At 38.2% G+C, this 27,268-nt stretch overlaps 2 protein-coding genes across 4 annotated transcripts in view; both read left to right on the top strand.

Moving 5' to 3' along the window:
• The window catches only part of LOC130073047 (gastrula zinc finger protein XlCGF57.1-like), a 754,620-nt gene extending 746,941 nt beyond the window's left edge, over positions 1-7,679 (top strand). For both annotated transcript variants that reach the window (XM_056238449.1, XM_056238448.1), the window contains one exon: positions 6,709-7,679. In XM_056238449.1, the coding sequence (XP_056094424.1) occupies positions 6,709-7,664 (956 nt within the window). In that variant the 3' untranslated portion in view covers positions 7,665-7,679. The remainder of the gene's footprint in view (positions 1-6,708) is intronic.
• The window catches only part of LOC130073052 (gastrula zinc finger protein XlCGF57.1-like), a 175,251-nt gene that overhangs the window by 2,256 nt on the left and 145,727 nt on the right, over positions 1-27,268 (top strand). Inside the window, exons 2-3 of one of the 2 annotated variants that reach the window (XM_056238471.1) lie at positions 19,317-19,436; positions 25,042-25,897. The exons of the other annotated variant lie outside the window; for it this stretch is intronic. Of the exons in view, the coding sequence (XP_056094446.1) occupies positions 19,379-19,436; positions 25,042-25,880 (897 nt within the window). The 5' untranslated portion in view covers positions 19,317-19,378 and the 3' untranslated portion in view covers positions 25,881-25,897. Of the gene's footprint in view, positions 1-19,316; positions 19,437-25,041; positions 25,898-27,268 lie in introns of those variants that run through there. 2 annotated transcript variants of the gene reach the window in all.

Raw genomic sequence — 27,268 nt, 5'->3', positions numbered from 1 at the left:
GATGTTTTGAAGACAATAAACATGATTGCAATGATATTTGATTTACCTGTGTTCTTCGAGTCATGTCAGGTATTTTCATAATAATAGATTATATGTATAATGTAATGCTAATCGAGATAGACTTTCAAATTGTGCAGAATACAATAAAATAATATATTTTCTATCTGATTTTTTTATCTGAAGCCAAATCAGATTACAGAAAGTTATTTAAAACACTCGACTTGCGCTATAAAGTAAGTTGGAGCACAAACATAGTTTTATTCTCATAAATTGTCGTGTATTGAGGGTGTGCTAAGCTAACATGCTAGCTAGTACTGAGCACCTGCTACCTAACTTCGATGTAATTTTTATGATTTTTTTTCTAAATAAGAATGCTTACTGAAATGTTTCGTTTTTCAAAAAGGGCATTTGATACAGTTTCACTGTGAAGTGAGAACTTTTATAAAATAAATGAGGGATTGAAACAGTGTGAATTGCTAGTCGTTAGTGATTATAATGCAGACAAAAGAAAAGCATATTTAGAGCAATAAACAGGCTGGAGAGGTGTGAATATGTGCAGGGGAGCCTGAGACTGAATGGGACTCGTTTTTGCATCACAAAACAATAGAGGCAATAGACTGAATAGATGCTTATAAGATGACAATAAACACCAGTCTAATCAAAATAAAGTCATATGACATGATCTTGAAAAACATTGAACTAAATACAGAGTTTTAGACTTATCATCTTCAGATTTTAAATATAACATGGTTAGACATGTGGCTTTAGCTGCAGTGCATTTCTAGATTGCTACAATGCCAACTTCAATTTTATTTTCATGAAGATGTTTCATAAAAATAAATGTATAATAACTTTACAAAACTTTGAAGCTATTTATAACTATTTTTTTTCATTATGACAATAATTAATTCTACATTTACAATAAACTTCCAGGTGTCAGCTTTCAAATGAGATCTTACTTGTGCTTTTAGTACAAAGGGTTCATGAACTGTATCTGTTTCAGTTTGGGAATGCCATATCTGGGGATTTTTCAAAAATGGGCTTGAAGCTTAACAGGTTAAAGAAAGGCTTTCTACAAAACAAAACTTAATAAGTGGCCAAAATTATGTCTGACCCATTCCAAATGTTTTCGATTTATTGGGCATCTTATGATCCTTACTCATCTCATGCGGTTCCCTTTTCATATAGCTAATCAACATAGATGAAATAAAAAAAATAGGATTATATTATTTAAACGTATACAGGGCTTGACATTAACACCCGCCAAATGCGGGTGGATTTTGCTCGTGGCGGGTAACACAGTCACTTCAACTAGCCACTTTGGCGGGTTGAATAATTGTAGTCTTTTCAAAAGGCATCTGAAGCGCACTGGCTGCATGGCGTGCGCGTCTCAGCTGCGTGGTGTGTCCGTTTTTATTTCGGCTCCCATGTTAACAGGTTAGAACTTGCACACTGCCTGCGTGACGCGCGTCTCGAGCCGCGCCGAAAACGCGTGCATGCTAGAAAAAAAACCGACGCCTATTTCTCACGCGACACGCAAGCCTGTTGGAAGCGTTTCCAGGCTAAATAGAATAGGAAAATATGTCATGTTGACACGAACACATATTAATAAATGGCATTTTTATGTTTGAAAGTCCATAGGTTTTGGCAAATGCAGATATAATTAAAAAAAAATCAAATATTGCACCTGTCAATACAGAACGAAATATTCTTATAGCCTATTTTGCCGTCTATGCTGCAACGCCCGAATCCCGAGATAGCCCTCCATGTACGTTACCAGCAGACACCAGTCAGACACGTTTCTGGTGTGCAAAGACACAGAAAACGCAACTTGTAACAAAGAATTTCCCATCGGGGCTCAATAAAGTAATTCTGATATTTAAACAGACAGTGTTTCTAATGCTAAAGGTTTTTTGTTTAGTTTTTTATATTTTTTATTAATCTTCTACATCCATGCACCACTCTTATTATGCAATAAGAAGCTATGTCTTCATCTTAATACATGGTTTTATAGGAGCTTTAAAGGAGCTTTACACACAACCTTATCAGAGCTAATGATAATGACCTGTATTGTTATACCTAGTCTTGATTTGCGTGTGTACAGTGGTTTTAGATTTAAAAGGGTTGTAAATCTAGTTCAAGTAAATTTTAGCACGCCATAGTCAACTTTAATCAGGTAATTTCACAACAACAAAAATGTGGCTAGTAAAAATGCTGTGTGGCTAGTAACTTTGGAAAACCACTAGCCACATTGGCTAGTGAGCAAAAAAGTTAATGTCAAGCCCTGAACGTATATATGAAACGTATGTTTTGTTTGAGTTTTTTAACTTATAGGCCTATTTAAGCATCACACCGCTCCTCTTTACTCACATGCTCTGGTGTGTGGCCTATACATGCATGCAAAAATAATATGAAACACACAACCATGAATGTTGAAAATATTCAAAATCAATTAATTCCCTCCTAGTCAAAAATATTATAAATCATCAGCAAGCACTTCATCAACTCGCCAGAGACACCAACTATCCCAGCTATTTTATCCCATGCCTCGTTCTGATAGGGTATGCGTGCGTTGAGATGCGGAATAGGCAATATAAAAATGCTGTCATTATAAAAGGTTTCTAGTTTCAATGTTTTGCTTGTTTTTAGTTTACATTTCATGTTGTGACACTTCTCTTCTCTCGTACATAATGCTGCTATGTCAGAGCGGCCAAAGCGTCAACAAGCTTCACCTTTGTTTCCCTGTATGTGATTGGCTGAAGCCTTTTCTGTCGCCGCAAAAGTAAAAAAAAAATCGACATCAAAGCGAAAAAAATAAAAGTCGTTTTTTCGCCGCAGCACATTCGCGTTCGGTGTGGAAGCACTCATTACACAAACAGCTGATCAAGAAATAAAACTGTTGCGCGAATTATTCGTGCGTTTAAAATCACGTCCAGTGTGAAAGGACCTTTAGTCTTTAAAAATGACTGACATTGACTGAATGATCAAATTTAGCACTCTTATGAAAATATGATCATATTTTGTGTCTTTATTTATATCTGAGTAATTTTCCAATTGTTTGTCATGAATAAACATCTGAACGTCATGGGGTTTCCAATCAGAATATGAACGAAATATTCTGAATATATTCCGAATATTATGAAACGGCACTGATTTCATACATGTCCTCTGTAGAGACACCAGGGGTGCTTCTCAATATCCCTCCCCGTCTCCTCGCTCCTCCATCCTATGACCCGGAAACCGATCGAGCTCAGCCATCTTGAAGGACATCTCAACTCTTTATTTGCGCTGCGAGGATCGAGGAGTGAGGAATAATCCAGAGGAGTTATGAGTGAGGATACACAGGTTTATCTATGCGGAAGTGTTTTATCGACTAAACGTGACGCTCGTATCAATTCTCTTCCCCCTTCACATCGGTCACAATCATTTAAATTTATACTTTACCTTGTATTTTATATAAACCACACCTCTCACATATTTTAACATGGTATCTTGCTTTATTATTTATTATGAATTTCTTAAATAACCAAACTAATGCAACATAAGGGCAGATCCTATGAGCGCTGCTGATGACGCTGTGAAGTGACGCTCGAGTTATCAAGTATTCCAATTAGACATGTGCCGGTATTCGGTAATGCGATAAATCGCGGTAATGAATATGCACGATATTGTTATCGCGGGGACTTCAAAATACAGTGAAAAATAATAGATCCGAATTTAGATTTTTAGAACGCGCATCAGCTTATTTTCCATCAATCGCTTAAAAAACAATGCGTATATGCTGCACAAAACACGTGCGCACTTTGATGTAAACAATCCCCACATGTATAAGCACTGTGTGCATGCAGTGCGCACTCTAGTCTAATGTAAACAATCCTCACATGGAGAAGAAGCATGGCGGAAGGAGGAACGCTGCCGACGATTTATTCCCCCTTCTAAAAGCAGGGCTGCCAACTCTCACGCATTCAGCTTGGGACTCACGCAATTGACACTTTCATACGGTCTCGTGCCACACATCCATTTTCTCACGCAGAGAAAAATCGCGGAGCAAAGAGGACACTGACACCGACAGACTAGACAGAGCAGGTTACTTTTGATATGAAAAAAATATCAGCTCTCAGGTTCTGTCCATTTTATAACGAAATTCTGACAATAAATACTGTTTTGGCGCTTGTAAATGTGACGTGACAGATCGCTGCGCCTCAGTTTAAGTAAACCGATCATCTGTTACTTTTTATTAAAAGATACAGTACAACCCACCGAAAGGTACGTAGGCCTACTTTCGATCAATCAGTGTTTTTCAACCACGGAAAGAGGTCAATAAAACTGCAGGAGAACAATTATGTCACAGAACGTTACATTTACCTCAGGAAAGCCATTTAATGTTAGTTGACTATAAAAAATAGCTATAGAGAGGAGTATTTTGCTAAATATGTGCGCTATATTACATATTTTAATATATGTTTACTTGTCATTATATAATTATTATTATAATGAAAATTATATTACATTTTTATATTTATATTATTATTATATTTATATTGTATGCATTATATTTAATTTATCTCTGTATGTTTACAGCATTATGCGAGATGCAGGCTATCTACTGTAGCCTACCTAATATTAATCCAAATGAGTCAATATTGAATCAAGATTGAAATCAAATCCAAGAATTTAATTGAAATCGTGAAAATTGTGTTGAGCAATAATACAAACAGTAGCCTCAGTAACTGTACCATGTAAACATTGTAACATGTTGTCACTAAAAAATAAAATTATTTTTAGTTACCAAATGTTTTGACAATCACAATTACACATTGTGATGCAAGTTTTTTTTTTTTAGAGACCCCCAATCCATCTGTTTCTCTTCTGCAATTAAAATATCGTGATAAAACCGTATACCGTGATAAAAGCTCAAACAATTAATCGGAGCATGAAAATTTGATACCGGCACATGCCTAATTCCAATGTATAAAAAAGCTTTCATTCGATTCCTTCGTCCTCCTTTTCTTTCCTTGCAGCCATAGATGTATACACTATCATGATGTATAGATGTATATATCTATGCCTTGCAGCCTTCCCTAGGACGCTTACAGGGGGGAGCTGAGAGACGCGAGGAAAGGAAGCGAGGATGCAATTTCCAAAAGATCATTTTTTTAATTCCTTTTTTTAGTTAACTTTATGGGTGTGTTCACTTATGCTAAGCACTGTAGGGTATGATTTTATCATTCAGTGGGCGTAACCGCCCACATTTGTGAGAATTCTCGATTCTCACAAATAAGAATTGAGAAGCACCCCAGGACTTACAGCAAGTTTATCAGACATTGTGGGGAGACACAACAAGTGAAAAGGGAAAGAAATTTTGAATCAGTATTCCTATGAAATATGAGATATTCTTATGAAACCGGTTTCAAGTTATTACTCCCATTTTTTGTTTTCATTACATGTTGCCACAAAAACACATTCATATTTAAATCAAATACATTGTATAGAATGGGACTACACATTTATGGCAATTCTACACATATTGCATAAAGTAAAATAGTTTATCAAATCATACTGTTATATATTTCATAGGGCTGGGGTAAACGATTATTAATTAAACGATTAGTCTGTCGATTATTTTATCGATTAGTCGACTAATCTTACAACTATTTGGACGAGTAAAATAACGATTATTTTTTCTGTTGCTCGATTGATAAAAACCATAATGTATCTCAAATAAATACCTATTTATTAAACACTTCATATAACAGTAATATTTCATTAAACAACAGTAATATTTCATTAAACAATTTTACTGTTATACAAAATGAAAGGTGTGATTTGATTTGGCAATTAAAAATTGTGATCAAGTTGATTATCCGAAGAAGAATTCTCCCGATAATAAGAGAGTCATATTTACTCCCGCCGTTTACCCGCGCTTCATTGAATTTCTTCACTTTGACATTCAGAGCACTGGGCAGAAATCACATCGCGTCAACACCCGCCGCGGGCCTTCGCGATGCTTTGTTTTAATTAAACCGTTGGATTCCCCAGGTCCGCACCAGTTATAAGCCGGCTGCTAGGCGTACATCGCCAAACCACCCCCGCACGCGAGGGGAGACGCCCAGACGGAGGTCCTGACGCGAGCCGTAGCTGCGTCCCCCCACCCCACCCCCCCCCCCCCCCCGAAGAGCCCGCGACCGGGGACCCGAGGGAGACCGCCAAACGGCGGGCGGATAGGGACCGAGCACACCCGGCTGACGTAATTTTAACGTCGACGTCATCGACGCGCCGCTACAGGCCTAATATTTCATAACATAGTTGAGAATCATCTTTATACAAAGTTTGGTTAAAATGCCCTGAAACCTAATTATTTATTGGTAAATTAAAAAAAATAAAACATTGTTTTCGCCTACATGTCTTATCATGCCATTTTATTTTCTTAATAACTGAGTCCTGGTGTCCTCTACAGACAAGAATAAAATAAAAAAAATTCTCCAATGATTTCTCATGCCACAAACAATGTAATGACATAAACTAAATTCACAAAGAAACCTCTTATATTTCTGGTTCTCATAACAATACATCTAGAACTAGATACTAGTAGACTCCATAGTAAACTAGATTTGTGCTACATTTAAAATGAATTCTTGATTTCTTCGTTTCTCATTTTCCTCCTTTGATTGAATTTGGGGAATTTATTATTTTATATCTTGATTTTAGACCCGGTGGAAGTGAATAAAGACAAATGGCACCATTTCACTAATGAAGATGGAGAACTGACGTATAAAAATGAAGACAAACATCTGTTACAAAGACCTCATCGTTTCAAAAATGAAGATGGAAATGAAGTTGTTTCACAGACTGAAGAGAATTTCACACAAAAACAAGCTGAAAAATCTGGAGACAAAGAATATTTCACCTGTTCTGAGTGTGGAATGTTTTACGTGCACAAATCAGACCTTAATAAACACATGAAATCTCACACTGGAGAAAATCTGTTCACATGCACTCAGTGTGGAAAGAGTTTCACACGTAAATCAACCCTTAACAGACACACGAGAGAACACACTGGAGAAAAACCATTCACATGCTCTCAGTGTGGAAAGAGTTTCAGTCGCAAAGAGGACGTAAATGTGCACATGAGAATTCACACTGGAGAAAAACTGTTCAAATGCTCTCAGTGTGGAAAGAGTTTCACTCATAAGGGAGGCCTTAATGTGCACATGAGAATTCACACTGGAGAGAGGCCTTATACATGCTCTCAGTGTGGAAATAGTTTCACATCCCAAAGCGTTCTCACCACTCATCTGCGCCGTCACTCTGGAGTGAGATCATTCAGCTGTGATCAGTGTGATAAAACATTTGTTTTGGCATCAAGCTTAAAAACACACCTTAAAACTCATGCTGGTGTGAAGCCTCACTTTTGTTTATTTTGTGGAAAGGGTTTTTCACGACTGCAGAATTTAAAACAGCATGAGAGTGTTCATACTGGTGTGAGACCTCATTGTTGCTCTGACTGTGGGAAGACCTTCACTACATCCAACAATTTAAAAACACACCAGAGAATTCATACTGGAGAGAAACCGCACCAGTGCTCTTCATGTGGAAAGAGTTTCACCCAATTATCTACTCTACAGAAACATGAGAAAACCCGTTGCCCGACGTTTTCTAATTAGCAAACGTTTGTGTTCAGATCCTTGACACAAACTTCGTCATACTCATATTCTAGTCAGAATGTGAGTCTGATACTGCTCCATAGGGCTTTGATTATGAGGCGTGTCTTAACCGAACCAGGAAAAAAAAACTCTGCACTCAATTGGATAGACCTACAACCAATCAGAGCAACGCAGTAAGTGACGTATGTTGAGCTACGCATAGTTGTCAACAGAACTGAACTGCACGCACACTGGAAGAAGTAGTAAAATAATGAGTGTTACTTCTTTTACTTGGTCCTCCATGAGTGCGACCAACGGAGAAACCACAACGACCACAGGGTTTCATTGCGTCCCGTCTTCTTAGCGACCATCGGAGCCAGATGATAAAATAAACTTTTGCCGAATCCCGTAGGCAGGACGCCAAACATCTGTCCGATCGACAAATGCCTTGATTGCAGTTCTCTGTTCGTCTTTTAAAATTAATGCGCTGTTCTTTTATGTATATGTATAGATAGCGGAATCTATACATCTCATTTCTCCAGCTGCAGTCATCTCTGAGGGAAATCAGTTCAACCCAAGCGCTCTTTGATAACGCGATGATTACGTAACTGCAGATCATCTGTCCATCATCGTATAAAGCCCGCCCTGGCAATTTGATTGGCCCGATGATTTCTGAACCGATCATAATTACTCCTCAATGGATCGAGTCCAGACCGAACTTCCCGACCAAAAAATGTTGTGGGCGGGGTTCGGGCTGGCATCCAGGCTATTCAGATCCATCACTTACAAGTAAATAATTTGACATAATTAATCAGATTAATCAAAAGCTGGATAATTTTCTAAAATTAGTAGTAAAGTTTGATTGTTTGACAAGGGGAACCTTTGGGGAAGGTCAAAATAATAGTTAGAATATATGAGGGATTTGAGTGAAAGTAGCAATAAAAGTCTTATTAAATCATAATCTATATTTCAAATAACTTGTTTTAGATGTATAGACGTGATGCGTTAAGATATTAAAGACTTTTTTGAGTTGAAAAAGATAGATAAGATAAAGAAAAAGAAAAAATTGCAGACAAACAGCAAATGCTTTTTAGTCATATTATTGCATTTGGATCTACATTCAAAATAATCAATTTTACTCATTTAAATGCGTAATTTCTAGATGCAGAACGCCATCTATGGACTGGAGAGTTCGCTTTTGAACAAATGTTCTCTTCTGATGTCTCTAAGGGGGCTTTCAAACTGGCAGTTTAGTTCGAAACAGGGCACGTATATTGTACAACTCATCAATTAAATATTTACTATCTTATACTCTGTGCAATTTGATGTTTTTAAATAAACATGGACAAAAAAAAAAAGTTTTAGGGCTAGATGATATGTCGATGTATAACTTAAGTTATTACCCGGATTTAGACCTACCTTTATTGTATTTATATAAAGCATTCAAAGGCAAATTATCTTTATGTATTTCCCCGACTTCAAAATCAGCCACATATAAATGTTAGGAAACACGATTCCTGGCAGCATGTCAATATCCATGGATCACTGGATCTTTAGTAAGTTGTAAAGAACACTATCGAGTCCAACTTTTAGTTTAAACTGATAATTGCTCATGTTTTCATAGTTTCCTCAATTAAATTCAGTCATGTAGCAGCTCTTTGCCACTCATACCCTCTTTATAAGCCCTGTGTTTTCACTCACTCTTTGCAAAGTCTTGTTAGTGTCGCACTGCATTTCTGAGAGCTCTCCCTCCGCTTATCCATGTTTTGGTTTTCATTTTCTGCCCAGTTTCTCGGATTTCCTTGTTTGACTCTTTTTCTGCTCTGTTGTCTCTTTGTATTATCTGTCCTGTGTTTTCACCTGTTGCCTGTTTTATGGATTATGATTCCAAATCTCTGTAATAAACGACTGCAGTTGGATCCTCAACCAGTTTCAGAGTATTTTGTGACAAAAAGATCTAGATGTGAATAAATCACTGGGTCCTGACCATATTGCTTCTCTGCAGCTGATTTTATTTTACCTCCGTTGACATATGTTTAATCTCTCCTTCAACCCCCCAAAAAATTCTGTCATGATTTACAGCATTTCTTTGTTCTGTTTAACACAAAAGAAGATATTTTGAAGAATGACAATAACCAAACAGTTGATGGGCATTGGCTTCCATATTATTATTTTCCCATACATGGAATTCAATGGGGTCCATCATCCGTTTGGTTACCCACATTATTCAAATTATCTTCTTTTGTGTTTAGCAGAAGAAAGGAATTCATACAGACTTGAAACAACTTGAGGGTGAGTAAATTGTCAGAATTTTCATTTTTGGGTGAACTACCCCTTTAATGACACAGACGGCAGCAGGAATATTAGGCTGATGTCACTTTACATTTACATTTAGTCATTTAGCAGACGCTTTTATCCAAAGCGACTTACAACTGAGGACTAAAGCACTTTAAGACCGAAAGCACGGATTCAATATACTGTTACACATGCAACTTATTTCCCAACTGTTTATGTTTACTTAAGACATAACCGACAGTGTTTAGGGGAATACTCGGCAAGCTGGGCGTTTAGGCATATTTCTGTGTGTTTTTAAGTGTTTAGGCACAAACCCAAAGTTCACTTTTCTTCTCCATATTCCACTTCGTCTCGGAGCGCACACAGAAAGCCGCTTGAGGATAGGGCAGGGTACCGAGTTCTGTACTTATTAGGTACCGACCGAATTGCCTCGATACTACTGAGTATCGAAACATGTCTTGTTTTTCGGTACCAAATTTCGCTACCTAAGTGGTTAATCTCGTCAACGTCAGTGAAACAATAAGCATGCAGCATGATTGGCTGTGGCGGAAAAACACTAGTTTACACGGCTGCCCAGAGACGTGCGTGAGGCTGTAGTGTGTGTGTATAAGCGTCCCAACCCAGAAAGATAGAAAATATGTGGAAATGATCCAAAGTGTACTTATGTGCCAGACTCGATGCCAGCAGCACCCGATGCAATATTTTTGACAAGATAATTGCTGCCAAGACCGGTAACACGGTAAATCTGATAACGCACTTAGAAGCGCACACAATACACTTGAGAGTAGAAAGTTTATCCGTCTTCGACTGCAAGAACTGGAGCGCGTCACAAATGAACCGAAACTCAGCATATAGGATACTTGCCTCACAGACATGAGAAATAGGCCTATAGACGGTCAAAATATGTCTACTTTTAAACGAAACAATTAGAAATAAATAGTTTGATTACCTAATCCATATAGGCGCGCGCATTCACTACTGCAGGAATCAGCAGTAGTCAGCATCGAGTCAGCATCGCCATAATCATCTTTGCACACTTAGTAAACACTTGTTCATTAATAAACCATTAAAATATCTCCTTGCTATTGTTTCCCGACACATCCATAATCATTAGGCTACTTTTGCCAGTGCTTTTGCGGCAAGCTTCATGTGTGCTGAGTACGAGGCATAGATCCCGCCCCCCAGTAGCCTATATTTAATTTAATTCACATTTATTTGTATAGCATTTTTCTCAATACATGTTGTTTCAAAGCAGCTTTACAGAAAATGCATGTGTCTAAATTACAATTTAGAGTGATCTGTTATCAGAGGTGACAGTGTAATGCATTCATTTTCATTCAGTTTCATTGTTAAACAATGCATTAAGTTAAGGCAGAAACAATGAGCTCATTGAAGTAAAGAATACATGTTGTTAAATGGTTAGGAAACATAGAAAACTTTAGCATTGGTGCTTTTTTACATACTCAAAATATGAGTGTAAAAAAGTCAACAAACTAAAAAAAAAAAAAAAAAAATTAGGTAATGTTATATTGTTAAAATTGGAATCGAAAAAAGTATCGTTCAGGAACCGGTATCGAAGTCAAGGTATCGGTATCCGTGTCGGTATCGAACATTTTGTTACTACTTGAGGAACAGTATCACTTTCGCCTCTTAATGCAGTCAAGCAACTCTTTATTATTGAGTATGTCCTGCAGTTTAGCGACAGTAGACTGTATTTTACGACAATCACTGATCTACACATCACTCCACTACACTTCACAATCACATAGTTTGGCATTAAGTTTGGGCTTTTTTTAGGGAGAAACGAAAAGTTCAGAAGGTGTTCAGTCAAATTTAATCGAGGTTGTTTAAAGAGTTGAAAAAAATGAAAATTCGGTCATTGTTTCCTCACGCTAATGTCGTTCTAAACCTGTAAGACCTTCGTTCATCTTAATGAATCTTCACAAATTAAGATATTTTGATATTATGAGCTTTCTGACCCTCCATAGACAGCAACGCAACAACCACTTTCAAGGCCCAGAAAGGTAGTAAATACATCGTTAAACTAGTCCATGTGACTCCAGTGGTTCATCCTTAATGTTATGAAGCAACGAGAATACCTTTTTCATCTCTTCTGTGTCAGTCTCCTATACGGTGTTGACGTAGTAAACACACTGCAGTTCTTCCTGGTTCTACGTCAGAATGCCGGCTAAGTATTTGCCGTCTTCTGCGTCAGCATCACAGGCATGTGTCGTGGTTCTCACGTGACTAGCGTCGGCCAATAATGAGCCGGTGTTTTTTTTTTTTGGAAGCATGTTTATTACACATTTTTTATTTTCTCACGTTCAATCGATGTCTGATTACAGCAATAAACCCTCATCAATATTCTTTCAGCTTTTCTCAGAACTGAATTGAAGTATATATAGTCTAACAGTGCTGGGAATATAGAGCTATTATTTAGATTATGTTGCCAGAAAGTGTTTGAACATAAATCTGTCTCCCAGGTATAATATTCGGGGAACAAGTAATCTTACATCATTATTTCATACATCCAATTTGTAACCATATCAACTTTAGTTAATATTATTATATTCAAGAAGAAAGACCCAAGGTCTAGCTAGGACCAAGGAACAGGACGGAGCACAGAACGTTTTAAATTATCTTTATTACAAAATGACTAACGTTTCGATGCCCATGCGTCTTCCTCAGAGTCAAACAATCAATGGCAAAGATCTACAGAATTTAACGAATCAAAATTCAAGGTATTGGCCACTGGCCTAGGTGGGTGTGGTACATCAATTATCAAATCAAATACAAGCACTCAGGTCTAAGAAAAAAAAAGAAAAAACTTTTTTTTTGTACCTTTCATGCTTTTTATAGTTCATATTCGGAGGTAATTTTATACATGTGATTAGCGGGGTCTATATGTACACTATTTATTTTATTTTATTTAAATTTATTTTTAATAATTTTTTTTTTTTTTTTTAAAATTTTATATGTGTGTGTATGTGTATATATGTATATGTACATGTGTGTGTATATGTATTTGTATATATATAAAAACTAAACGCGACTCATACTTTACACAGATTTCTCTCATATTGGCGGAGAAATAAAACATGCCATTAAGAAACACAAGAAATTTCTTCTTGTGGGGTAATACTCAATTGTCACTTTACTTTATAATAACTGATGATCCAGTTGATTTCATTACAGGAATTTGATGAATCCAGATCTGGTCGCTCAGAGCTGAATTCAATGTCAAGGTTTTTCTTTTCACGCTGATTCAGGATCAGATCTTTTGAGAGCTGAAATCCAACCACACAACAAACTACAACTGTGCAGAAAAATGAGCATAAAACAACCTTTACACATGCTGAAAATAACTCAGCAGCATTAGTGAGCTCCATATGCTAAATTGATTTACATTTTTTTTATATACAATCCAATATTCAGCACAACTGAATATTGTTAATCAATAGTAAGTGGTTGAACAGATCAAGTAAACCATGACTGAATTTGATATTTCTTCTCGTATTCCTGAACTCCAGCCATATCAATAATAGGGAAGCGTGTAAACTTCAGGCTCAGGTCAGTTTAATTCTGGTTCTCAACAGCCCTATAAGCTTGTTTTCAAATAATCAGCATCAAAAACATTTTCTTACTCATTGGCGGCTATGTTAAGTTTAAATATAGTCATAACCAAAAATTATCTCATGGTAAATCAACTGTCCTCAATAAATGTTATTTCCAAAATAATATTTTAATGTGTTATTATTGTATATATTATCCCAAATGAAACACATATGGCGAGATAAATAGTGTTTAATATCAGCCAAGATAACAGATAAATGTTAGATAGTTTAATATGGTTTCCGCCAGTAGAGGCGCTCGAGCAACCGAAGAATGACACACATCTGAGTCTAGGAGAGGAAGAGAAGTGAGCGAGGGAAGGGAACATAAACGATATCATTCTGCTCTTAAAGCTGCTGTTTTTTAGCCTGGCTCCGCCCTCCTACGCACTTCCGCTCAATTTTATTTTCCTTCAGTACTACGTCTGGGATTGTGCTGTAGACTTTGGTTTCCAGAAATATTTTTTTTACCGGTCCAATCAGCGAACAGAGGGAGTGGCTGAGAACGATGACGTTGATGTAGCGCGTCAGTTTGAGTTGGAGTTCAGTAATGGCAGCGGAGAAAGACGTGAGAAAATCTATTCGGTCCGTTGTTGCAAAACTGCCGAATATCCAGAAGTTAAAGCCGGAACAAGATCAATGTTTGCTAAGTGTTGTTGGTGGCCATGATTCGGGAAAAGTTTAATTTTCCAGCTCACTCCGCTAGTGGTGAATGAGTTAGCTAAGGCGAACGATAGGATGCAAAGCCGATAGTTGTCGTCTCTTCTTGTTGCACTAATGGAGGACCAAGTGAGGGAGGCAGAAAGGTTAGGAGTTGGTGCTGGGCAGCTCGGCGTGCACGATGATCACTGTGTCACAGCATTTGCGGCAGATCCGAAACGACCGCAGCGGCGTATTGTTAATGATTACACCCAGCTTCGACAGTTGATTGAATACATCACTGTCATTAGTGTCAAATATACATTTAGAATTTAGAATTGTTCCTTGAACTCTTAAATTCGATGAACAAAACATGCAGCTCTCGTTGACAGACATCTTATTCTAAACATAATCCTCTGATCATTCGGACTTGTTTTTTTTTATTGCTTAAAACAATACACAAGTAATAACAGAAAACATAATACAAAAACAAACAAAAAATAATAATAAAAACAAAACAAAAATAAAACAGTAGGGGGATAATATAAAATAAACATGAACAAGTTAAGAGAATTACATGACACTGAAAAAAGGAAAATAATTACAAACAGATAATGTTTTTAAGGCTTTTTTTGTTCTCAGACAACTTAATTGAAAAGAGGTATTTTTAAAATTCTTTCACAAATATAAGAAAGAGAGGTTTAGCATTTAGATATTTAGATTTATGAATATGGAATTCGGACTTGTTCTTTCCAGCCGGTTTCGGCGCATGACATACGTCACGACCACACGTTAGCGATTGGCTATGGCAGATCCTGAGTGACTCTGGGCAGATCCAATAGTTTTGAACTTTAACAGAGAACCCGCCTACAAGGAAGTAAACGTTTCCCAATGGAGCGAGGCCAGACTCTCTGTACAAATGAAATGTACGAGAGTCTGGTAGAACCAGGCTAGCTGTTTTTCAGACTGTGAGTACATTCATTTTATCATTTATTAGGAGAAATCTAAATACAAACGACTAAATGAGTCAGTTAATTTAGTGAATCACTCAGAAATGAATCGACTGATGTTGTTCGTTACGTTCGTGAAACGTGAACTCGTTACCGACTGGTTTTTCACATTACAATTTGTGAAGATTATGAGTTGTGTTTTCATTTTATTTGATGGGTAAATAAAACATGTTAAACATATTTTAATGCATGCAAATCATAATATCTAATGTAAGCAGGGTTCTAATGAGGAAAAAAATTCCCCTCTGATAAACCACAACCCCCAGCGCCCCCCATTAGATTAACCAGCTATTATGTAAATAAAAATAATCATGCAAATGGAATCACTTGACGTTCTTTTAAAAGAAGAGGGCAGATGATATTTCTTTGATTAGTGTCTAAGGACATTCCTCTTACATAACATTAAAACGAATAACGAACCGCTAAAGTGTGTTGATTCAGTAGGGGTCGTTGTCTTGCGTTGAGTTTTTGAAAGTGAACGCAATCATGGGGTGATAATGCACACATATGGTTGGATATTTAAATAAAAGGTAACCATAGGCCTGTATTTTAAATAGTTTCAAAATAAAGATGTTATAATAAAAGATTAATAACAAAAAGAAAATAATATATATATATATATATATATATACATACATGCATTAAAATTCTAAAAATTTTGTGGCTATTTAAAATAATGGTACAACTTAACAATAAGGTTACATTTGTTAACATTAATTAATGTATTACCTAACATGAACTAACCATGAGCAATACATTTATTACTCAAGGACTATTTATTAATCGTTGGATTTTTTCCTCAGCATAAAGCTTAAGCATCCCTCACTGTTTTTCATGTTCGTAAAGTGAGTTTCTGGAGTAAATATATAGGCTATAATCTTTTTTTTAAATGGTGGGTGCTGGTGTTTCACGTGTGATCGACCAATCAGCGTACACTAACGTCACTGATAGTTCCTATAGTGACTCTGAAGTAGGAGCTAAATTAGTTCCTACAACTAAAACCGTTCCTGCGGTGCGAACACGCCAATAGTTCTAAAAGGTTCCTCTGTTGCGAAAGCCCCTAATGTCATGTGATGTTTCCCCTTCTGCCATTCCTGATCTACCCATCCTTGCATCACTTGTTATAGCCTCTACTACAGTGTTTCCCAACCCTGTTCCTGGAGGCACACCAACACTACACATTTTCCAACTCTTCCTAATCGATCACACCTGAATCAACTCATCAGCTCGTTAGTAGAGACTCCAAGACCAGAAATATATGGGTCAGAAAAGGGAGACATCCATAATGTGCACTGTTGGTGTGCCTCAAGGAGCAGGGTTGGGAAACACTGCTCTACTATACACTCACACTTAATACTTGCTCACGCTTACGCTTGGCTGCCCTAACATTTTTTTACCGGTTGAACTAAGAGCATTTCTTGAGTAAAAGTCTTTTATATGGCAGCTCCATTTTGCAATGTTAACTAAAAAAATCACCACAGCGCTATTCATACGAGAAGCTTAGATTACGCTGTCGTACTGGCAACACTTCTGTCCTGCAAACTGCGCTCTTCCACTGAGCGATTCATCGCAGGTGCCATACGCAGGCATGGCATTAGAATTGAACCTGCGATGAAACGGCTTTATGAAAAGCCGTTCATAACTTATGCGTTCTGAGGATGCCATTGTTAATCAGCACACGCTGGAAGACCGCGCTCTTCAGTTTACCTCAAATTCTGTTTACGTAAATAAATACTCAAAATAGACAGCAAAAAGCAAATAATAGGGAGAAAAGAAAAAGAGAGCGATGAGGGGTTCATGCGTTCCAGTCAGAAATTATCACCCTATTCTTTTCGTCTTTCCCATCCACTGTTGGATGAAATAATAAACAAAAAATAGTCATTTGGCACTCATTTGATGATTAGACTATAAACTTCAGTGCCCTCTGAAAGCATCATTTAGGTAGTTTGGCACGCAGGGATTGTGTGTGTGTGTGTGTGTGAGAAAGAGAGAGAGAATCTGGTGCTCAGTCATTCATTTACATTTATATTGAATCATTTAGCAGATGCTTTTATCCAAACAAACCAACATTAGGGTAACAACAATATTTAAGTGCTGTGACTAGGGCTGGGTTTCGATTCAATTTTCAAGATTCGATTCCGATTCTCAAGATCTTGAATCGATTATCATTATTCGATTCGATCAGATCTGATCCGATCTTCGAGATTTAGATAAGTGTTTTTGAAAAAAGCATTTTTTTCCAGCTGTTACCTGAATTACAGGACTGTAGTTATGCAACATATTGATACTATTATTATAGACATTCAACTGCAAATTAATGGAGTATTGATGGTTGTAAAGAACAATCCCCCTTCCAGAGTGTTGATACAACTGCTTTCACAAATTTGCACTGGTGTAGACGACAGAGGACGCAGAGGTGTATCAGCAGCAGTAGACCGATTATTTAGACGCGAACCTGATGTATTATTAAAAATGACATCAAGAATTTTCCAAAAAGCTCCTACAGGTCAGATGCAAATGCACCTTTATTTTTTATTTTAATGATCAACATTCAGAACACATTTGTTCTAAGTCAGTGCAAATTGTAAACAGATTGTTGGTTACTGGCTTCACAGTAAACAGACAACATTACACAGAATGTATATAAAATTTGAACTTACAAAACCTTTAGAAAACACAAGTGTGTCACAGTTTTGTGTAAAACCTTCACACTTTTCACACCGAACGCGAATTTAATTATTTGCGCGAGTGGATTACATACAAAGTCAGTGCAAAGACGCGAATAGATGCATCATTCGCGCCGGGCGTTGTGAATGACGCGAATTGGGCGACGCGTTTGCCGCGAATGTCTTCCGCGCAAGTTAAAAAATTTGAACTCGAGCGAATGTTCAAGCATCTAACTAGACGCGATAAATGCGTATTTGACGCTCTATTCGCGTTCGGTGTGAACACACCATAAGACATTAAATTGCCTTTAAAGTGTATTTGTGTAAACTGGTCATTTTAAACTAAAATAGTAGATAAAAATAAATAAAAACTGGAAAAGGCCTTGCCTATTAAAGTGCAAATAAAAATAAACTGGAAATTAAACTTGTCTGAACTTGTCTTAGTATTTCCACAATACTTCACCTCCATTTGGCCAGACTGATCTCATGAAATGGCGTATGTATGACACGCCAATTCGTATTTCCATTTTTGGCGTGCTATCAACACGCATAATCGCTTTTCAGCGTATTTATCAACGCCTTTGACTTAACGTTATATTACTGTATTATGTATATATAGATATATGACCTACCCCAACCCCGTCCCTAAACCTACCCGTCACTGGGGTTAATACCATTTATGAGTGTTCTCCTACCATCCTAGGAAAAGAAATATCGCTCCACAGATGTAGATATAGATTTTGCTTCGTTTCGCTCGGACATTTAACGGCGTACACATACACGCGGAATCACTCGGACGTTTAATGGCGTAGACATACACGCAAAAGATTTCGGCGTGGACATACACGCGGATAGCTCAAAATGCGTATAGATAACACACCACTTGACTTGAAAGTGGCGTGTATGTTTACGCAAAGTCATGATGTCATGTTGATTTGGCAGGCTTTGCAAATTGCTTTGCTTTTGTCAAGCTCGTTCTCTGCATTGCTTGTTCTGAACCCGAAATAGTGCCAGATCGCAGCTTTGAGCGTTTCTGGAGTTTTCAAAGCAACCGCTTGCTTAACGTTACTAACCGCCATGTTCGTTGTTTTAATGTCCTTCCACCTCGCGCGCATGTGTGAATTCAATGACGCGGCAAGTTAAAGTTCACGGGGAAAATGTAGATCAGATTTAAAATGTAAATCAGAATTGGTGAATCGATTTTTTCAACACAGCCCTAGCTGTGACTAGTCAAGAGTTTTTAATTTTTTATATAGAATAGTAAGTGTTAGTATTAATGGGTCATATGTTGATGAAAAAGACTCAATCTACCAGCCGGGAACAGTCCAGGTAAAGGTCAGTGAAAGTGATTTTGTGCTGGCTGGAGCTAAACTGTGCAGAGCTGTGGCCCTGCAGGAATTGAGTTTGAGACAGCGGGTTTAAATGCTGGGGAATATTCCCATCTTCCCACAGGAGAAGAAGAAGCAAGCAGGAGGAATTACTCCAGGAGAAACTACGGACATACTATTGTAAAGATGGAGATTAAGGAAGAACCCTGCAGAATAAAAGATGAAGATACAGAGGAACAAATAGGTGGGTGTTTTCCTTCATTCTCTTTAAAGAATACTGATTACCGTATTTCCACACTATAAGGCGCACTTAAAAGCCTTTAATTTTCTCAAAAAACGACAGTGCGCCTTATATTCCGGTGCGCCTTATATATGGATCAATTGGTTAATTGGATTAATTGGTTAATAACGCTCCGGATTATAAGGCGCACTGTCAAAATGTTTCAGTATGAAAAAACAACAATAATAATAATAAATATTTAATAATAATAAAATGTTTCAGTACGACTGGTAAACTACAAAGCCGCACTGCTTGCAGCATTACGGCTACCGTAGTCAGTAAGAAACGTTACTGTGCTTACTAACAGTCCCACACCACTTGTGTTTGTATAAAGACCTCAAAATGGCACCTGTCAAGAGACACGCTTACGACGCAGAGTTCAAGCTCAAGGCTGTCAGCCACGCAGTAGAATATGGGAATAGAGCAGCAGCGAGAGAATTCAACATTAATGAATCAATGGTACGGAAGTGGAGGAAGCAAGAAAATGACCTGCGCCAAGTAAAAAAGACTAAACGGAGTTTCAGAGGGAACAAAGCGAGATGGCCACAGTTAGAGGACGAACTCGAAAAGTGGGTTGTTGAACAGAGAGCAGCAAGTAGAAGCGTCTCTACAGTCACTATTCGAATGAAGGCAACAGCGCTAGCACGGAACATGAACATCTATGAATTTCGAGGCGGTCCTTCTTGGTGCTTTCGTTTTATGAAAAGACGTAATCTCTCCATCCGCACACAAACTACCGTCTCGCAGCAACTGCCAAAAGATTACCAAGAAAAGCTGGTCACTTTCCGCGCATACTGCAAAAAGAAGATCACTGAAAAGAAGATCCGGCCAGAGCACATCACCAACATGGACGAGGTTCCACTCACCTTTGATATTCCCGTGAACTGCACTGTGGAGAAAACGGGGACCAGTACGGCGTCTGTACGCACCACAGGGAATGAGAAGTCATCCTTTACTGTAGTTCTCGCCTGCCAGGCTAATGGCCAGAAACTTCCACCCATGGTTATTTTCAAGAGGAAGACCTTGCCAAAAGAAAACTTTCCAGCCGGCGTCGTCATCAAAGTTAACCCGAAGGGATGGATGGATGAGGAAAAGATGAGTGAGTGGTTGAGAGAAATTTATGTCAAGAGACTGGGTGGCTTTTTCCACACAGCTCCGTCCCTATTGATCTACGACTCCATGCGCGCCCATATCACCGATGCTGTCAAAAAACAAGTGAAGCAAACTAATTCGGAGCTTGCCGTCATTCCCGGTGGATTAACTAAAGAACTCCAGCCGCTAGATATTGGTGTCAACAGGGCGTTCAAAGCTAGACTGCGAGCTGCGTGGGAGCAGTGGATGACAGAAGGTGAACACTCGTTCACCAAGACGGGGAGACAGCGCCGGGCGACTTACGCCACTATCTGCCAATGGATCGTGGATGCCTGGGCTGATATATCAGTCTCAACTGTGATCCGAGCTTTCACGAAGGCAGGAATAATCTCTGAACTGCCAGGCAACAGCAGCGACACTGACTCGGATAATGACGAGAGGGAGCGGGGCAGGTTGGATGTCGTAATCGCCCAACTGTTCAATTCGGACACTGAAGAAGAAGAATTCGAGGGATTCGTGGACAGGGAATGAACTGAAAAAAGTGAGCTTTACGTGTTTTTGTGTTATACGTAACTGAACAATGTTGAACAATGTTGAGTATGCACTAACGTTTGATTTAGTGGTATCAGACTGTTTCTTTTACTATGGTACGTGTTTACTGAATTAGGGAAAAGTTCCCCTCCACGTTTGGGAGAAGAGTGAGCAAGGCTGGGAAATAGTGTTAATATGCACATTAATGTTTGAACAACGTTTACCATGGGAGTGAACGGAGTTGTCGGAACGCTTAATAAAGTTTGACTTTATCTGACTGTTTTGTTGATATTCCCTTTAGCACATCTAGTGGATGCATAACGCAAATCCAGTTCAAACGTTTAACTGCAGCATCTTATGCGCCTTATAATCCGGTGCGCCCTATATATGAAAAATTTTCTAAAATAGGTCATTCATTGAAGGTGCGCCTTATAATCCGGTGCGCTTTATAGTGCAGAAAATACGGTATACATTTAAAACTAGATACTAGTAGACTCAGTAGTAAACTAGATTTGTGCTACATTAACACCTCATGCACACCGGGACAATTATCACGCATGCTTATTGCCAACGTTTTTCGAGACATTTTTCGGCACGTCTTTGTGTTCATACCCAATCGATTTGCACTGGCGATGCGCCAAGTGAACGTGCAAATTCACTCCCAGAATCCTATTTGATCTTAGCCTGGGAAAACCCAGACAACTTCCGGCAAATTTAGATTTGCTCTGAAAGTTAGTCTGGCAAAGAGCTCATTCAAGCCCATTTCCAATCCGTCGAAATCGAGGCACCAATCAGAAACGTTGGGGCGGGCTTTACACGATGACGACAGCGCTGGGATTTTGAAGCAGATTTTGTAGCCTACATTACAAAGATGGATGCGGCCGTCGAACATCACTCGTTCGAATCAGCTATCGCGTCTGTTTTAAGCGATTTGAACGTTTCCTTTTTGTTAAAAATCGAGCAAAGAACAACACTCGGAGATGTGTCTCTGCCGCTCTGCGCATGTCATCTCCTTCATCGCTCTGATTGGGTTTAGGTCTATCCGCGACGTCCGTTGGTGACGCCCCTCTGGAAATGATTTGTCTATGACGCTTTGCCAGACCATAACTCAGTTACAACTGAGAATGGTCTGGTTTTAACCAGGCTAATTTGATCTGCAATTCCTCTCCATAACAACTCCCTCTTATCGAGATGTTTGTAGTCGTTGTCGACCAATATGGATTGTTGGGGGCCGATACCGATATTAGGGAGTAAAAAAAGCCTAATATTGATATCGGCCCATATTATTTATGTGTATATTATAGTACAGTACCAGTCAAAAGTTTGGACACACTTTCCCATTCGTGTGTACAAGCTTTTGACTGGTACTGTATGTAGAATACAGTATACATTAACAGAATATATATATATATAAACAAATTTTTTGCAATGATCACTCAAATTTGGTGATCAAACACTTGTGACAAAGATGTGTAATGGAGGCAGGGTGAATGATAGAATGAGATTTATACATTTGAGCTGTAACCAAACTAGTTTGCATTGCATGTTCTGTTCTATATTATATTTTAAATACTGTTGCATAATCTTCACTAATGACTTTGTCTGTCTTTTTATTTAGTCACGTTATATAAAAATGACATATCAATAAATATATCAAAAGTGTCATTGGCAAAACCTTGTTATCTTCTAATATTAGTCTTAATTCCTCTAATCTCTACCAGTGGAGGAAGAACTGAAAACATGCTTAATTACATATGTACAGTACTTTTACTTAAATACTATTTTAAATAAGTAGGTAGTCAACAAAATGTACTAAATGTGAAACTACTCATTTTGCAAAATGACCCTTTATAAAGTGTTATTATTATATCAATTATTGGAATATTGCATGATGTTGTAATGTAGCGTTATAGGCATAATGGGCTAACTCTGTCTACAGCGGACCGGCGGTTGTCGCTCGCGTCGCAACAGCTGTTTACCCGACGCGGCAAAGCGCCCGTTACAAAGCATTTGTCCTTCGTGTCAGTCATAAATAAAGCGAGGAATCAGTTTACAGTTGGAGATTTGTCGCTCGCATCGAGCCGCAACATCACCGATTATAATGGGTTCAAGGAATGCACGATAATATCGGCACAACATCGGTATCGGCCGATAAAAGCTTAAAATGACCATCATCGGCATCGGCAGATATGAATATTACTGCCGATGAGCCTTGCCAATAGGGTGGCGTGTTTCCTATGCGCACATGACGACCGTGAACTAAGCATGAGTGCCAGCAACTTAAACTTCCAATATGTCGGCTGTGTGAAGGCATTTTGAGAATTTTAAAACAGATGACAAACTTGCTATTTGCAGTGTTTGTAAAGCACAAGTGATGCGAGGAAGTGTAAAACAACACTCGTTCAACACTACAAATGTGATTACGCATCTTAAGAGCCGTCATCCTGAGCAGCACCAAGACTTTTTGAAAAGTAAGAAGGTAAAAATGCCGGCAAAAACCCATCAGCAGCCTCTACTTCAGTCCTTTGACAAAGCTAGAAAATACAGCAGCGACCACCCAAAGGTAAAAGAGCTTAACGACAAAATAATTGAATTTATTGCTCTTGATAACCAGCCGTTCAGCGTGGTGGAAGACGTTGGCTTCAGCAGGCTTATGATGTACCTATGCTATGCCTAGCCGGCGCTACTTTTCTGATGTGGCCTTACTCCTAAGGACTGAAGTTTGTATTCTGAACTTAAAAATAAAATGTGGCACTGGCATATCATTTATTCTCCAAGTGAAATAATTGACCTATTTTTCAGGGGTGAATTGTCTGTCTACATTTGCAAAAAAAAACATACAAATACATCGGCATCGGACAAAATTAGTTAGAAAATATCGGCATATCGAATATCGGCCAAAATCCAATATCGTGCATCCCTAGGTTCAACTGTCCTCTGTCGCATCGCGCCGCTCGCATACGGTGTCTTGTTCAGGCAGCAGGTCTTAACTGTAAGTTGCTAAATAGTGCGGTGCCATGAATCTGTTGAATGGTGATTTAATGCTACGTTGTCTGTCACCTGGTGAGACACAATACTAAAAAGTAAATAAAAAATTTGTCCCCTTCTTTTACTCTCACAACGAGCTTATCATACTCGTTTGCTAGATTAGCTAGCTAGCCATGTTTCATACCTTGTCAGTGGAGTGGAAGCTAATGTGGGCGCATCTTACACCGTGTCTGAATAAAAAAAGTGAAAGTGTTGGCTGGTGTCACTACAGTGACATGGGTCGCCATTAGCAAACAATGGAGCGCGCTCTGCTGGACAAACTACGTAATTTACAAGCATTTTATCCTTGTTTTATGTTCTGTTAAAAAAAAAAAATCATATACGTCATACACACCGATACCAATATCTGCGACAGGCTCATATCGGCCGATAAATCGGTCGGGCTCTAGTGGCTGTGGCGTTTGTCATAAAGGTCTTTGTTTTCAGACACCAAAGAGACCAGCAGCTATACATTCATCTTGCCTCGTTCCATCTTATTTTTCATCTACTTACTTCCTCTTTGTCGTCTTCTTCTATCAATGTCTGCTCTGCAAGACCTGTTTTTGATTGAGCAAGTACCATAGACATAATATTTATTTAGTCTATGCCAAGTACTATAACTTCAATAGCTCCAGGCACATGAACAAAAGCAGCAATCTCATTGGTCAGACCGTTTTTAACGCGGCGCGTCAAACTAAAAAAACTCAAACTTTTTTTATTACTCTTTTTTTACGCCTGGCGTTTTGCGCGTCGGTGTGCATGCTCACATTGGTGCCCTTTGTTTAGTCACGAGGCGTTAAACGTCAGCGAAAAGTGAGCATGATAATCGTCCCCGTGTGCATGTGCCTTAAGAATGAACATTTATTTAATTGTTTCTCGGTTTTCCTTTTTAAAATTTAATTTAATATGTTAATTTTAGACCAGATGGAAGTGAATGAAGTCAAACACCATCATTTCACAACTGAGGATGGAGATCTAACAGATAAAAATGAAGACAAACATCCGTTTCAAACACCTGAACACACCGATGGAAATGCAGTCGTTTCAAAGACTGAAGAGAATATCACAGAAAAACAAGCTGAACAATCTGGAGTCAAAGGATCTTTAACCTGCTCTGATTGTGGAAAGAGTTTCATACGTAAATCACAACTTACCAGCCACATGGCAAATCACACTGGAGAAAAACCGTTCCCCTGCCCGGAGTGTGGAAAGAGTTTTATGTATGAATCACACCTTAAGACACACGTGACATCTCATTCTGGAGAGAGGCCTTATATATGCATTCAGTGTGGAAAGAGTTACATTCAGAAAGGACACCTTAAGGTGCACTTGAGAGTTCACACTGGAGAGAAGCCTTATGCATGCTCTCAGTGTGAAAAGAGTTTCATTCGCAGAGAGGACTTAAATCAGCACATAAGAGTTCACACTGGAGAAAAACCGTTCACATGCCCTCAGTGTGGAAAGACTTGCGGGCACAAAGCAAACCTTATGAGACACATGTTATCTCACACTGAAGATAAGCCTTTTACATGCACTGAGTGTGGAAAGAGTTTCATTCGGAAGGGACGCTTTAATGCGCATGTGAGAGTTCACGCTGAAGAAAAACTGTTCACATGCTCTCAGTGTGGAAAGAGTGCTCTCAAAGATCTCATGCACTTTCACTCTGGAGTGAGATCATTCAGCTGTGATCTGTGTGATAAATCATTTGTTTTGGCATCAAGCTTAAAAACACACCTTAAAACTCATACTGGTGTGTAAAGCCTTACGTTTGTTTTTGTTTTTTGTGGAAAGTGTTTTTCACAACTGGAACATTTAAAAGTGCATGAGAGTATTCATCAGACTGGTGTGAGACCTTACACCAGATAATTCATACTAAAGAGAAATCGTACTCTAAAGAAGAAACGTTGCCTGAAGTTGTCTAATAAGAAAAGTTCTTGTTCAGATCCATCCCTTACAAATAATACACTTACAAGTAAATAATTTGACATTCAGATTAATCAAAAAGATTTTTTTCTTATGAGTCTGTAGATTAGATAATTGGGCGAAACTCTTTCCACAGTGTGAGAAGACATTTTCAAGAAATGGCTTTTTTCGGCAACACTTGAACCAACAACAATAACACTTTTTTCTATTCTATATCTATTTTTTTTTTTTTACACTGCATTAGACTAAGCTGGGAAGGGTAATAGCATTTACATATTGTTGTCCTATTGTTAGTTTATCTGCTTCTATCGTTTTCCTCATTTGTAAGTCGCTTTGGATAAAAGCGTCTCCTAAATGATTAAATGTAAATGTCAAAAGCTGGATAATTTGCTAAAATTAGTAAGGAATTTTGATTTGTGAAAGTGAATTTGCGGTTATTATTTTGTCAATGTTGAATTTTGGAATAAAATCATACTCTATATATTGTATTGAAAACTGCATAATTGTATGTTTTTAAATACACACGGGCAAAAACTATACAAGTTTTAGGGCTGGACGATATATTTAACATCGATACAAGTGATTACCCGGATTTAGACCTACCTTTATTGTATTTATAAAAAGCATTCACAAGCAAATTATCTTTATGTATTTCCCAAATGTCAAAATCAGCCACATATAAATGTTAGGATACACGATTCCTGACAGCATGTCAATATCCATGGATCACTGGATCTTTGGTAAGTTGTAAAGAACACTATCGAGTCCAACTTTTAGTTTAAACTGATAATCGCTCGTGTTTTCGCAGTCTCCCCAATTAAATTCAGTCATGGTTGAGGGGACGTGTTCCAATATACTGTTACACATCCCACTTATTTCACTGTTTATGTTCACTTAAGACGTGAGTGTTTAAGGGATTACTCACCAAGCCGGCATTTTGAGACTTCTCTGTGTGTTTTTAGAGTTTAGGTGCGAACCCAAAGCTTAATGTTCACTTGCTTCTCCATGTTCCACTCCATCTCAGAGCGCACACACACAAAAGCCACTTAAGGAACAGTATCACTTTTGCGGCTTAATGCAGTTTTAATAACTCTTAAGGTTATTTTTTAGAGTTATTTCTAAGTTATTTTAAAGGTACTGCCTTTATCGAGTACGTCTCCTTTATCGAGTATGACTCTTTACGACAATCGCTGATCTACATGATTTGGACGTTAAGTTTGATG

Source organism: Rhinichthys klamathensis, unplaced genomic scaffold (genome assembly GCF_029890125.1).
Source record: "Rhinichthys klamathensis goyatoka isolate OS25496 unplaced genomic scaffold, OSU_Roscu_1.1 h1tg000523l_1, whole genome shotgun sequence".
In the NCBI taxonomy this organism is placed as follows: domain Eukaryota; kingdom Metazoa; phylum Chordata; class Actinopteri; order Cypriniformes; family Leuciscidae; genus Rhinichthys; species Rhinichthys klamathensis.
The sequence above is the reverse complement of the archived record's forward strand: the minus strand, read 5'-3'. Positions and strand labels throughout refer to the sequence as shown.